The sequence below is a fragment of the Silurus aristotelis genome, assembly GCF_946808225.1.
Source record: "Silurus aristotelis genome assembly, chromosome: 2".
Taxonomy (NCBI): domain Eukaryota; kingdom Metazoa; phylum Chordata; class Actinopteri; order Siluriformes; family Siluridae; genus Silurus; species Silurus aristotelis.
Genome location: NC_139575.1, coordinates 33,276,010 through 33,289,494, shown reverse-complemented (window position 1 = coordinate 33,289,494; position 13,485 = coordinate 33,276,010). Strand labels below are relative to the sequence as shown.

The 13,485-nt window shown below is 40.6% G+C and overlaps 1 protein-coding gene across 8 annotated transcripts in view; it reads left to right on the top strand.

Annotated features, from left to right (window-relative positions):
* Nucleotides 1–13,485, top strand: part of LOC310715622 (nucleosome-remodeling factor subunit BPTF-like) — a 45,148-nt gene that overhangs the window by 10,865 nt on the left and 20,798 nt on the right. For 4 of the 8 annotated variants that reach the window (XM_083522140.1, XM_083522135.1, XM_083522141.1 and 1 more), the window contains exons 5-18: nt 724–921; nt 1,499–1,612; nt 2,025–2,144; nt 3,272–3,447; nt 3,598–3,959; nt 4,151–4,282; nt 5,464–5,593; nt 6,705–6,840; nt 7,044–7,223; nt 7,434–9,042; nt 10,692–10,816; nt 11,149–11,277; nt 12,781–12,934; nt 13,230–13,308. In XM_083522140.1, the coding sequence (XP_083378266.1) occupies nt 724–921; nt 1,499–1,612; nt 2,025–2,144; nt 3,272–3,447; nt 3,598–3,959; nt 4,151–4,282; nt 5,464–5,593; nt 6,705–6,840; nt 7,044–7,223; nt 7,434–9,042; nt 10,692–10,816; nt 11,149–11,277; nt 12,781–12,934; nt 13,230–13,308 (3,644 nt within the window). The remainder of the gene's footprint in view (nt 1–723; nt 922–1,498; nt 1,613–2,024; nt 2,145–3,271; nt 3,448–3,597; nt 3,960–4,150; nt 4,283–5,463; nt 5,594–6,704; nt 6,841–7,043; nt 7,224–7,433; nt 9,043–10,691; nt 10,817–11,148; nt 11,278–12,780; nt 12,935–13,229; nt 13,309–13,485) is intronic. The other 4 variants (XM_083522136.1, XM_083522138.1, XM_083522139.1 and 1 more) reach the window with 2 other exon arrangements.

The following is a 13,485-nucleotide window of genomic DNA, read 5'->3' as shown; positions in this document are numbered from 1 at the left end:
TCTGTTTTCTGAAACTTGTTGCTCCTTTTTTTTAGAGACTTTTATTATAAGGTGTGTCCGAATCGAACTATGGACGTTCAGGAATGTTTTTAATTGTTGTCCCACACCAAACATTTTCCTTTTATTTCAATTCAATTTGTATAGCGTTTTTAACAGTGGACATTGTCTCAAAGCAGCTTTACAGCGACAAAGTGTTTATAAAAGAATGTAATAAGTTTGTTCCACATGAACGAGCCAGTGGCAGCCGTGGCAGTGGGAAAACCCCTGAGGTGGGATGAGGAAGAAACCTTGAGAAGAACCAACTTAAAAAGTGAAAATCATCCTCATCTGGGTGGCACCGAATGTCCATTCATTACAGTTCCATCATTGTTAAGGTGTGCAGTGATGGGTGATTGAATGCAACCTGTATTTCTGAGCCTGTTAATATTTATTACAGTCGAAATCCAGCCTTAAAATTCTGGGGTTAATTCCCCAAGTTCTCCTGTGGGAATTAAAATGTCAATGAATTGACTGAAGTCAGGGGTAATGGATACAGTAAGCATTTCTGTTTATAAGCGTCTATTAATCCTGATTGACAAAGAGTGAGAGAGAGAAAAGGGAAATGGGGCATGGGATGAATTGACGTACCAAACTGTAACATGTTCATAATGCCCTTATGATGTGTATTGCTAAGGGAATAAACCAAGGCATTTCTTTTCACCGTTTTCTGTCTGTTTCTCTCAGATGATATTCTGGAGCGTGTGAGAGCCAAGCAGGAGCAGGAAATGGAGCAGCTGAAGAGGAAAGCTGCAGAAGAGCTTCAGAAATCCAGAAGAGAGGAATCGCAGGAGCAGCTATCCAAAACTGAGCTAATGGAGCCTGAGACCCCTGAAGACCAATCCCTGCAGGACCAAACAGGCACGGAAAAGAACATCCCTGCAGGTACCCGACGCATGTCAATAACCCTGACCACTTATGATGACCAGCAGATCATTATTGACAGAATGAGTCCGAAAAGGAAATATAGAATGAAATTTGGAGATCTGTTTACATATAATATTGTTGAACAAACACATAAAATGTTATCACTTACACCGTTGCATTTGCAAACACTCCCTGCTGATTTTCCCCCGTCACGATCTTGATCCTGAAGATTGTGTTTGGCTGTAAAATCTTATTTTGACCATTACAAAGCACTGACACTGGAGACTCCTTCACTTAAAAATAATGATATAAATAAATGGCTCCTCACCGAAAATTACACATAATATCAAAATTTTGATGTTCCAAATCCATCCTCAAATATCTCCATTGACTTTTCCTGTGGGAAGTCAATGAAACCATCATTCGATCATTTAACCATCATCAACCATGGCTTTTTTTACTGATCGATTCCATTACAATTTGGGGTAAATTTAATTCCTGCTCTTTCAAGAAGGTTTTGTGCATTTGCTGCTGTTGTAATGCCCACATCCTGTTGAGAAAGTGCTTGATATACCAAAAATGTGTTCCTGTGTAGCGTCCTGTGATACAAAATCCCCGGGTGCTTCTATGTCAAACATCCCCCAGCTGTCAGGGCCTTCTGAAACTTCACCTGATCTCAGTGCTTCACCAGAGCTGGCTAAGATGGCAGGTACATCACAGGAAAGATTGTTTGCGTGTATTCTCTGCGATTGGAACGCTCGCTCTGCACTCTCCTCTTTCCTGTTCATCTCACCTTCCCTTATGCTCACGATTGTTTGCTTGCTCTCCTTAACCACCTCCGCTTAGCCATTTCTGCCCAAAATGCAAGCATGATTTATGGCAGACTATTGTGTCCTGCATTAAAGCTACATGCTTTAGTAACAGCATTTGTGCGTTTTATTGTGTGTCTCCTTTTACGCTGCCTCCAGATGATATAGATCTCATTTTAAGTTTGAATCCTCAAGCTTTATAATTACTCTAGCACCACATTTTTCTTCTATTATTTCGTCCATTGCTTCTCCATACTCTTGTGGTAAAAGTACATTAGCAAACTGTTCACTTTTTAAAATTTCCTTCTACAGATACGTCCTCCAGTTCAGGCGCCAATCTCGAGGACGGGTCTCTGTCCCTTCAGACCGCTGACGAGAACAGTGGAGACGATCCAGATGCTGCGGAGAAAGTTTCCAACCAGGATGAGAAAAGTGAGGAGCAAGTATAGAAACCTGTCAAAAACATACTTCTTAATTTTTGTTTAGGTTAAATACATCTTGCTGTAATATTTAGGTATTATTAGTTATGTCATGTTTTTATATGACCAATTGATTCAATTTATTCAAGGTGGTATTTCGTAGCATGGTTTGTTTCCTATTATTTTACTACTGTAAACTGTCTAAAGAAAATAAGTGCAGGTAGTCCCTGATTTACGATTAGATGCTTTATAATGACACTATCGAAACTTTGTGACATGACCAAGTCTTCCCAGGAGTCTTAAAAATTGGTGACCAATATGGGATAGTATACTGTAATTTGTTCATAATTTAACAAATGATAGTACATAATTTAGCAAAACAGAGCAATTTACACCACCTCAATCAAAAACTTTACAGTAAATATGTATGTGACAGCGGGCATGTGTACAAGCCCCGGTTTGAAAGGAGAGAAACGAGAGCTAAAATTCGGGTTTGAAACACAAAACAAAAGCAAATACACATTCTTACACCGAGGTAACTAAACTCTGCTGAGAGAGTAAGGCATCTCACAAGACGGGGGATGCGTACCTATCACACAAGGCAGCATCCCAACGTATCATGCATAAATAAAAAATGCTGCACAAAAATGTAAATACAAATTTAAAAAAAAAAAAGATATTTTCCTGTATCGTCATCACAAGATCGAAAAATCGTAAGCCGAACCATCGTCATTTGTGGACTACCTGTTTTGTGATGCTATCATGTTCAAAAAAAGAGCATTGTTTAATCCAATATATCGAAATAATAATCCGTCCTTGAACATCTGTGACCAGTTAAGTAGAACAAACGAGTTTAAATCACTCTTGAGGTATACGCAGTGAAGCATGCTGGTGGTAGCATCGTGTAAAGAGTTACCCTTGTTGTTGTGATTTGTGGCGTCAAAAAGTTATTTGCTTTTACTTAAATTCATCTTGTCACCATGTCAATTTAACTTCAAAAGTGTTACTTGGCTAAGAAAAATTTGTATTTGAAGGAGATTGTTTGTGAATTTAAAGACATTACTGGTTCAGTATTTGATGTTCGCTCGAATAGCACTTTTTGTGACTTATTTTACACACATGGTTCTGTGTGTGTTTTAGATGAACTGAAGGAGAAAGGAAGCAGTGAGACTTTAACAGGAATGCATGGGACATTGGCAGCTACACGCATGGTGACACGCCTGCGCAACCCAGACAGCGTACTGAGTCAGCGGAAGAGCCAGCAGGTGGCAGCAGCGCTCCACGAGTCTTGTAAAGTGTTCAAGGACGGAAAAGATGTGGGTGTTTGTGGCTTGTTTTCTCTTATTTGAATAAATACAATGTTATTTACCCGATAGAGGTTAAACTTAAACTTAAGTTCTAAAACTTCTTACTGGTTCTGGTAGGTTTGCTGAGTACATTTCTGTACATCTTTGTTCCTTCTTCAGGTTCCAGCAGTAAGCCAGCAAGCAGAAGCAACCCGTCTCATCTCGCGCAGCACCAAAGACCCGGTCATGAAGGGTTCCTTTGGTTCCCACTTCTGCCTGGGTCAGGAAGGCAAGTACCGTGTCTACCAGAACCAGTATAGCACCAACACTGTGGCACTCAATAAGCACCAGCACAGAGAGGACCATGACAAACGGCGACATCTGTCGCACAAGTTCTGCCTGACTCCTGCTGGAGAATTCAAGTGGAACGGGTCAATTTTTGGCTCCAGGATGCTCACAATGTGCACTCTAAGGCTCACTATTATCCAGCTGGAGAACAACATCCCAGCACCATTTCTACACCCCAACTGGGACTCGCACAGGTACTCAACCTCTACCATTCTCACTGATCAGACTAGAACTTTCACTGTCAGTTGCTTGTGAATTGTGCAAAAGTATGTGCTGTAAATATCGGATCATGTGCCGATTGAAGTGAATCCGACTTAAACAACTGAGATTCAGTCGTGTTCTCTAGCAGCAAGTTGTGTTTGTTTGTACGTTTTTCTTCTCTCAGGGCAAACTGGAGCAAGGCTGTGCAGATTTGTAACAAGGCTCGAGAATTTGCTTTGGCTTTAGCCATCCTGGAGTGCGCCATCAAACCGGTGGCCATGCTGCCTGTGTGGAAGGACTCATTGGGGCACACACGGTAAGGCACACTCCTATTGGTTCCATGCAACGAAGCATTATACTACTCCTTTTACACAAAATATATTTGATAAGCTTGCATTGAGGCAGTCAGAAATGTTTAACCTGACAAGATCACCCACAAACCACACACTGGAGCAGGAACTAAAACCTCCTGGAACTGTAACCCCGATGTTTAGATAACGAGTTATCAATATCTTGCTGCCTCAATTGTCGGCTTTGCTAGTTCCAGTCAGCAGTTTCCTTTAAAAAACAAACAATCAGACACATGTTCTTTGTTTACTTGTTTGTAAGCTAGCCAGTTAGCTTGTGGGGTCCTGTTCAAGGTTTTGGATCCTATTCCAAGTGTTCTCTGGATTAGCTCCAAATCAACCAAAACCGTAAAAAAAAAAAAAAAAAAAGATATATGAAGAAGTCTTTGGGACAGCCTGTTTACTGAAATAACTGAAGTTAATTATTTCATAAGGAAAGTTTTAAATCAATTACAGTGCAGTATTAGAAAAACCTCCGAGTTCATGCTCAGGGAAAAACTTTGTGGTTGATGAAAGCAAAAAAACCTAAAAGAAAACCAGACCAGTTAAACTGAAATTTAGAATTTTCTATGATTCACGCTTGCTGCCAACGTAGTGGGATTTGCTAGGTGTCTCCCAGTGTGTGTGGGTTTCTCTTTATTTGCCTTCTGTGGCTCTTTGAATCAAACGAAGCAGAACCCAGTTTAATCAAGTTTGGCTGGAATTCTTCGTCAAAGTCGCCCACGCCGCACGCGATTCACGCAATGATGTTTGCCGAGCATTAAAGGCACAGTTTGTGTTGTAAACCAATATTTGGACAGAGCACTTGTTCCAGGGCACAGCCCATTTAAAGCCAGGCTCACAGTGCACACGTTTCCGGCCCTGATCTTTTGGCTCCGGGGTTAACGGCTACACGAGCCCTTTAAAGTGGTGTTGGGACTGGCCTGGTTCCAGAGAAAACCCAGGAGTCACCAGTGGCTCTTTCATCAAACTGTGAGGGTGTGTGTATGTTTGTGAGAGAAAGTGGGTTCATTCAAATGTGTGGGTGTATGTGGCTAGTTTGTAGAATCCTGTTCAATTGCCTGTGTGTGTGTGTGTGTGTGTGTGTGTGTGTGTGTGTGTGTGTGTGTGTGTGTGTGTGTGTGTGTGCACGCCTGCGTGTGGAGAGCAGAATGCACCGCATGACGTCCCTTGAGCGGGAGGAGAAGGAGAAGGTGAGGAAGAGAGAGAAGAAGCTGGAGGAAGAAGAGACAATGCAGCAGGCCACTTGGGTCAAATACACCTTCCGTATTAAACATCAGGTGAAGATTTGTATGCGCTCATATACACTTATTCATGCATATGCACTACAGAGGACACGGTAAAATAATGAATACCGAATCTACATGCACACAGATTTCGATTTGTCCTGTTTAAAAAACGTGCGCTTCGGATAGAAGTCTGTGTTGGTATCGCGATGCATAATTTTTTTTACATATTTGGTCGTTTTTTTTTTTTTTTTTTAAAGTCAGAAGGCACTTGTCTGTAGAAGCCAAATAAATAAAAGCGAACCATCTGTAACGTATTGAATTGCAAAGCATAATTTTTTTTTTATATAGCATTGAATTACAGATCGGGACCCGACACAAACGAGTGCCAAGCAGGACAAGATTTATTCTGTGAATGCGGGTGCGGGCGGTAAAATACTTGGGTGTGTGTGCGGGTTGCGGGAGAATAAAATAATTAAAATTATAAAAAAAAAATTATAAAAGCAAATGAACTGTTCTGTATCTACTGCACACCGAGGAAAAATGTCTGAGATGCAAGACAGTTGAAGTGAAACAAAAAAGCAAAGTAGTGGGAAGAAGCAGTCAGTGCATTGAAAATAAAACATTTTGTACATTTTACCTGTGGGATTTTGCAAGCGGGAGAAAATAACATGTTCACATTGTTAATTACTGAGTCACATTGCGTTAAATCAAATCGAAATCGGATCGCACTTCATTGCAATGGGGGTAATTTGTATCGCATCGGTAGCTGCTTCATATTTATCTTTAATGTATGGTATCCTCTGCTCTTAATCGACATCAGTTATGGAGATGCACATTTGAAATAGATTTTCTTCTTTATTTTATTGAGAATTGTTGTTTTGCAACATTCACGTTCGCGGCATTTAGCAGACGCCCTTGTCCAGAGCGACGTACAAAAGTGCTTTGAGTCTCGAGCAATGAATAAATCTACACTGGTACTCTAGATTACAACTTAAGATAAATCAGTCTACAACTAAGCAAACTTGGAAAATGTTAGTTCATGTGTTTCAGAGAGAGGAAGGTCTTCACCCATCTCTTGAAGATAATACAGTCAACGCAACAGTCAAAGTAACGTGACTGTATGATGATATGATAAACATGTATGTTTTTGTTCGGTGTGAAGGTTTGGAAACAGAAAGGAGAGGAGTACAGGGTGACTGGTTATGGCGGCTGGTGCTGGAGCAGTAAAACTCGCGTCCATCGATTTGTTACAAGACTTCCCGGGAACACCAAAGCCAACTACTGTCAGGAAATGGAGGGTAGTTATGCCATTATTTAATGACTAGCGGAGTCTGTTTTTCATTTTTGTCTTGGCCGTCTGAAATTCGTATTTGGTTTCATTTGTTCTGTTTACCTTTAGTTAATAGCCGTTTAATTGATTCTTTCCTTGTCATTTTCCCCCACTGATCAGATGAGCGATTCATTTCTTATAAACGTTTCTGTTTTGTTTCTTTCCGATAAGCTGGCACGAGCGTCAAAAATGCTGCAGAGTCCAACATCGCAAAAAGTCCTAAAGTGTCTGAGAGCAGCAGTGGAGAGGAGAAGGGGAAAAGAACAGATGAAGTAAAAGAAGACGACATGAAGGACAAAGATATGGAAGTTGAAGCGAAAGCACATGGCACTCAGCCGGATGATGGGAAAGGTGGAGTATATATATATATATTTTTTATTTATTTAATTTGATGCAGGCCACATATGTAAAAAACATATATACTATATTGCATTTTGTTGGTTTTATTAAGTATCACATAGCAGTTGTTTCCTATATTTATTTTAGATTTCCAACATAATTCTAATGCTGTCATTATTTTTGTTGTTCATCAGTCAAAAATCTTTCACGTTTTTGTAACAGGCAGAGGCCATGCAGAGACAGATGTTGCCATTGTTAAGCAGGAAAACGAAGGACCTAAACCTTTCTACTTTGACGTGGTCGACGTAAGCGAGGGCTTTCTGCTCCGCACAGCTTACAAGAAGAAGGTCAATCCTTCCAAATTGGATGAGCTGCTCGAGCACCGGGTCAAGCAACAGTCCATCGAGGAAAAACGGAAGAATTCGGCTATATGTACCAACCCTAAGGTTGTTATCCAGAGGCTCAAGTTTAAAATGGAGCCACACGGAGCAGTAGCGTGCATACAGCCTGAGGGTAAGTCAGAGGTCAAGAAGGAGAATACGAGCACGCAGGAGAGAACCAAAGAGGGCGTTTTATCGATAGAGCCTTCTGTCAGTCAGGAAGCTGGGACAAATGGTCCAACAGGTGAGTGTGTAGGGCAAGTAGATTCTGGTGGAGGACGTAGCACCCCTTGTTTGAGCCAGTCTCAAAACACAACACCCCTTTTGTCAGGTGACACTCATAAGCAGTGTGTAAATACGGATAACACAAGCCAGAGTGAAAGTGTTTTCCCATCCACTGGAGGCAGCAGTGATCAAAAATTCATTAGTACAATGAACCATCAAACAAGTACAGAAACACCAGTGCAGGTGAATAATGTGACATCATTAGGGGAGAATGTGGATGGGTACAGGGAAAAGGAAAGTAAAGGAAGTTTATTGCAAATGAACGGACAGGATGTTAAGGAACCAGGTACCAAGGACACTCTGACCAATAGTGTGGTGAACAAGGTGATCGATAGGAGGATAGAGGACGATAAGAAGGCTCTGTCGCTTAAGGATCCTTTAAAACCTTTAGTGAATGGAAGTGGGGATCTGGAGAGAATCAGCATCACAGACTCCACAAGGAGAAACCCGGAGTATCTTCCCCCACAAAAATTACCCCGTCTTGGCGTCACAGCCGAGGATCTGGCACTATCTTCCCCTACCATCCCGAAATCAGACTCTGCATCGGATAGCAAAGAGAAGAATAGCATGGAAGCCAGTTTGAACAAGGATGACGACGTGTCCCAAAGGACAATCGTTCCTTCTCCAGTTCTTTCAGCGGAGGAATCGAGCCTAAGCAATGATTTTGTAGAAAGCAACTGCAGCAAGGGATCTCACACAACATTGGCAGTCACACAAGTTACCACCACCATAACAACCAACACTCAATCTCGGACAATTAGCAGTGGTACGGCGATTGAGAGCAACACTGTTTCTCCACTTATTACCACCACCAATACCACGGTGAAACAGGAACCGAAAACCACCACTGCACCTTCAACATCAGAAAGCTCATCCCTGATATGCTCCAAGGCAGTAACCAGGGTGCAGTCCACACGAGAACGGGTGCAGCTCGTTTATGTTTTTCGCACCAAGAAGGCGCGATCTGAAACAGCTCTTCCATCGTATCGCAAGTTCGTCACCAAGAGCTGCAAAAAGAGCATCTTCGTTCTTCCCAGCGAAGAGCTGAGGAAACTCGCACGCAAGGGGGGGTTTAGGGAAGTGTCGCTTTTTAGCTACACTGCCAAGCCAGCTCCAGACATCTGGCCATACCCGTCTCCCAGACCTACATTCGGCATCACTTGGAGGTGAGTTTATATATGTCCTTGAAAGGCTTGAGTCAGTGTACTTTCCATAGAGCATGTGTAAATGTTTAAAACAAGAATTAACTTAATAACTAATCTTTTGTGAAAAGTAACTGAATGGATGCTTTTCTTATTTCTCATGTCGTTTGTAATGTTATCAAATGTTATTAAAACATTTTAGTGATGCTACAGCCAAAATTATGTTTTTTGGCCAGTAAAAGTGGTCTTTGTTCCAGACACTCATGTTTATACTCTGTATGGGATAAATAATTAGGACACCTGATTTTTTTTTTTCCCTGAAATTGTTGGAGGCACACAAACAAAGTCAAAGGATGTCTTGGGATGTGGTAGCATTAAATTGTCTTTCACTTAAACTAGGAGAGCCAAACCTTTTCCAGCATGGCAGTGCCTCTGTGCACAAAGTCAGCTTCATGGTTCACATTGGTTGGAGTGGAAGATCTTGAGTGGCCTGCTGTAGAGCTCTGATCTCAACCCTACTGAATACATTTTGAATGAATTGGAGCACTGGCTGTGCCTCAGACCTCCTCACCCTACATCAGTACCTGCCTTTATTAACACCCTGGTGGCTGAATGAGCATAAATCAATCAACCACACGCCACAATGTAGTAGGACCCCTTTTCTAGAAGAGTGGCGGTTATTATAAATGTCGAATGGGATATTTAAAAAGCACATATGGAACCTTATGGTCAGGTGTTCATAAACGTTTGTCTATATGGTGTAACTAAAAACATAAAATACAAAAGTATTTTTATATTTGAGCATATATATGCCCATATTTTGACTTAGTTGTACTTGTAGACAACTTCTTTTACCACAGGATGCACTAGTGGAGCTACGAAAAATTCAGATATATTTTTGTTTCCTTTTTGTTTTTTTCCCTGCGCATATTTGTGCTGAGAAAACGAGTGGCGTCCTTCGTTGTGTGTTCTGTTTTAAAGTGTTCAAGCTGTTGAAATCACTGAAGAGAAATTCATGTGCCTGTAGTATTATTGTAAATGTTTTCAAGAATTTAGAAGCCGCTAGGGGTGTAACGGTACACAAAATTCATGGTTTTTAAGTCACCGTTCAGTTAAATTTTGGTGCCGTTAGAATAAAATTCCTTGTTGCACGTCTTTTATCGTTTGACAGTCGGCATTTTTATAACAATCGTTAATAAAATACCTGCTTGGTTTAGAAAAGAAAAAAAAAGATTAAAATATATATTTTATGAATTTTTATTGTATTGATTAAATTGAGTAATCGAAAAAAAAAGCATAGCTCAACTACAATTTAATAAATGAGCAAATTTTTTAGACCTCATTTGGGTAATGCAGATTTCCCTCTAAAGAGAAATTTGTTTAGCTGTAAATAAAACGTGAAAGAATCCATATGGGCAGGAAGTGGCATCAATTTCAAGATTGCGCCGTGCAAATCATGTTTCCGGTACTAAACAATCTTGTTTTCCGTCATTTAATATGTTTTTAAGGAAACTCAGATTTGAACTATGTTCCACACATAAAACAAAGATTGCATTCCGAGCACATGCACCTGTACCACAACCATTTGGTACGAGTACATGTACCGTTACACCTCTAGAAGTTACTCGTTTTCGAATTTCTGATCATTTGAAATGGTTGTTGTTGGTCTTTAGGTATCGACTTCAGACTGTAAATTCATTAGCAGGGATGTGTCTGATGTTACGGCTTCTTTGGGCATGTCTTCGCTGGGACGACATGGCTGTAAAACCTTCTGCCAATGCTGGGACTACACGCACAGGTAAGCTCTGTTTATGTTGTACATTTGCCTATATAGACACCTTTGTTTTCAAATGTTCTCTCGCCACATTTGTGATGTGATTTGTGTGCGGACAAATAAAAATGCACGCCAAATTTGAGTAATGTGATTATACTTGTTCATGTTTACCTATTAACCTTAAGCAAACCTGTTTTGTTTGTATACCAACCAACGTAAGAGACATTGTGACCAGTAATTAGCAGTTAATCAAACTTCAGTATTTGAATACTTGCTTCTCTGTTTGTTGTGTAATTCTTTACATGTGCATATGCTAAATACACATTCTTCCAACATCCTGCCTGTGTGTGATGCAGAAACATCTGAGACGGACATCACCACCACAGAGATCATCAAGCGCAGAGACGTCGGCCCTTATGGTACCCGGTCTGAATACTGCATACGGAAGATAATCTGTCCTCTTGGGGTCCCTGAAACGCCTAGAGGTGAGAGTGCATTTTAAAATTTTGTCTATTTAATTGTCCATATTTCCCTCATTTTGACAAACACCAGTACAAACAATTAGTTGATAATGAATTCTTGTTGCTCGCTGTTTGTTTCCATTATGGCTGCAGTCTTAGATAGGGGAATGACCAAAATTCCCTTGGTCCCTTGAATTCATTGCCTTTAGCTTTGATTACGCCACGAATTCGCAATGGCATCATTTCGATAAGCTTCTGCAGTGTCACAACAATAATTCCCGTCCAGAGTTGCAGTAATTTTTTCAGCAAGATTTTGTATTGATGATGGAGAAGACTTTGCAGACCGGTCCAACTCTCCCAGCACATCCCAAACGTTCTATCTCACAATTTGGCATTGTCATCTTTAATATGCCTGTGCCATCAGGGAAGAAAAAATCCATTGATGGAATAACCTGGTCATTTAGTATTTTCAGGTAGTCGGCTGACCTTATTCTTTGGACACATACTGTTGTTGAACCTACAAGCTGACCAACTGCAGCAACCCCAGATCATAGCACTGCCCCCACAGGCTTGTACGGTAGGCACTAGGCATGATGGGTGCATCAGTTAATCCGCCTCGTGCCAATCACTCTGGAACTGGGTAAATCTGGACTCATCAGACCACATTGCTCCGTTGTCCAATCTTTATGCTCCCGAGCCAATTGAAGCCTTTTTTCTGGTTAGCCCCACTGATAAGTGGTTTTCTAAAGTCTACACAGCTGTTTAGTCCCAGTCCCCAGAGTTCCCTTTACATTGTGCATGTGGAAATGCTCTTACTTTCACTATTAAACATAGCCTATAGAACATAGTTCTATTGTTGTTTTTTAATATGATTTGATTTCACCAAACGTTTAAGTGTTTGTAATATTTTCTGACCACATTGGTTGTCCACTTTCATTCCAGTTTTTAATAATGCATTGTACAGTTCTTAACCCAATTTTAGCAGCTTCAGCAATCTCCTTAGATGTTTTCTTTGCTTGATGCATGCCAATAATATGACCCTTCATCTTTTCCACGACCACAGGATGTGTCTTCCGACATGGTTGTTTAAGAAATGAGAAGCTACTCACTGCATCAGTTAGGGTTAAATAACTTATTGCCAGCTGAAACATAATCATCCATGCAGTAATTATCCAATGGGAGGCTTTTACTTATTTGCTTATTTAAATCCAGGTGGTGACTATTTTTTTGGACGGGCAGTGTATATTAAATAAACTTAAATAGTTTAGAAATGGAATGACTTTTCCATATTTCATTACTTTTTTCTCTTTCACTTCACTGAGCAGCTGACAGTTTATACTGCGGTAACGTTATATACAGTCATATCGCCTAATTCTAGTTTTAGGCCACACCTAGTTTTGCATAAACACAAAGTGGCTCGTTCCTTCACAGTAGATATATGCTGATCATTAATTAAGTCTATAAAGTATTTTTAAAATTTTTATCAGAAGGCAGATGTTGTGTCTACAGCATTACTTTTGTCTACAGCAGAGACCTGCACACCGCAGAGGAAAGGCCTTCGCTCCAGTGCTCTGCGCCCCAAACGCCCTGAACCTGGCAAGCAGGATGGCCCAATCATCATCGAAAGCTGGGTACCTGAAGAAGATCTCCATTTGTGGGAAATCCGAGCATTTGCAGAGCGGTACAAATTTATGCACAAATATACACTTTAATCCTACCACTTTTTCCAATTGCATCATTGTTCAACCTGTAGTTCATTTTTTTTATATTTTTATTTATATTTTTTCTGCCCATACATCTGTTCCTTAGGAATGTCTTTTTTTTTTATCGTTTTGATTTTAAATATGCGTGCTGTGGTTTTACAATCATTGTTCCTTTAAGACTCCTGATACTTTTGGGGTTATTGTAGATTGCACAGTTTTCTTGATTATTGTTGGGTGTTGTGGTGATTTTGTGGTGATCTCTATCCAATTCAGGGCGGAAAGGGAGAAAGCCCAGGCAGCAGAGCAGGCCAGGGTTAGCGCTCGGAGAAAAGCACTGGAGCTTCAGCAACAGGTGGGAAGACAGTGAAATGTTTCACCATGAAAAATTGTTCACTATTTCCAGCCAATTTTACATTCATTTTAAGCTTGTATGAGAAATATACATGGATTATGATGCAACCGATGTAGCAACGATTTTTACAGACGAGTAAATGTTCAGTTAGCATGCGAGGGAGCATGGAATTGTGCA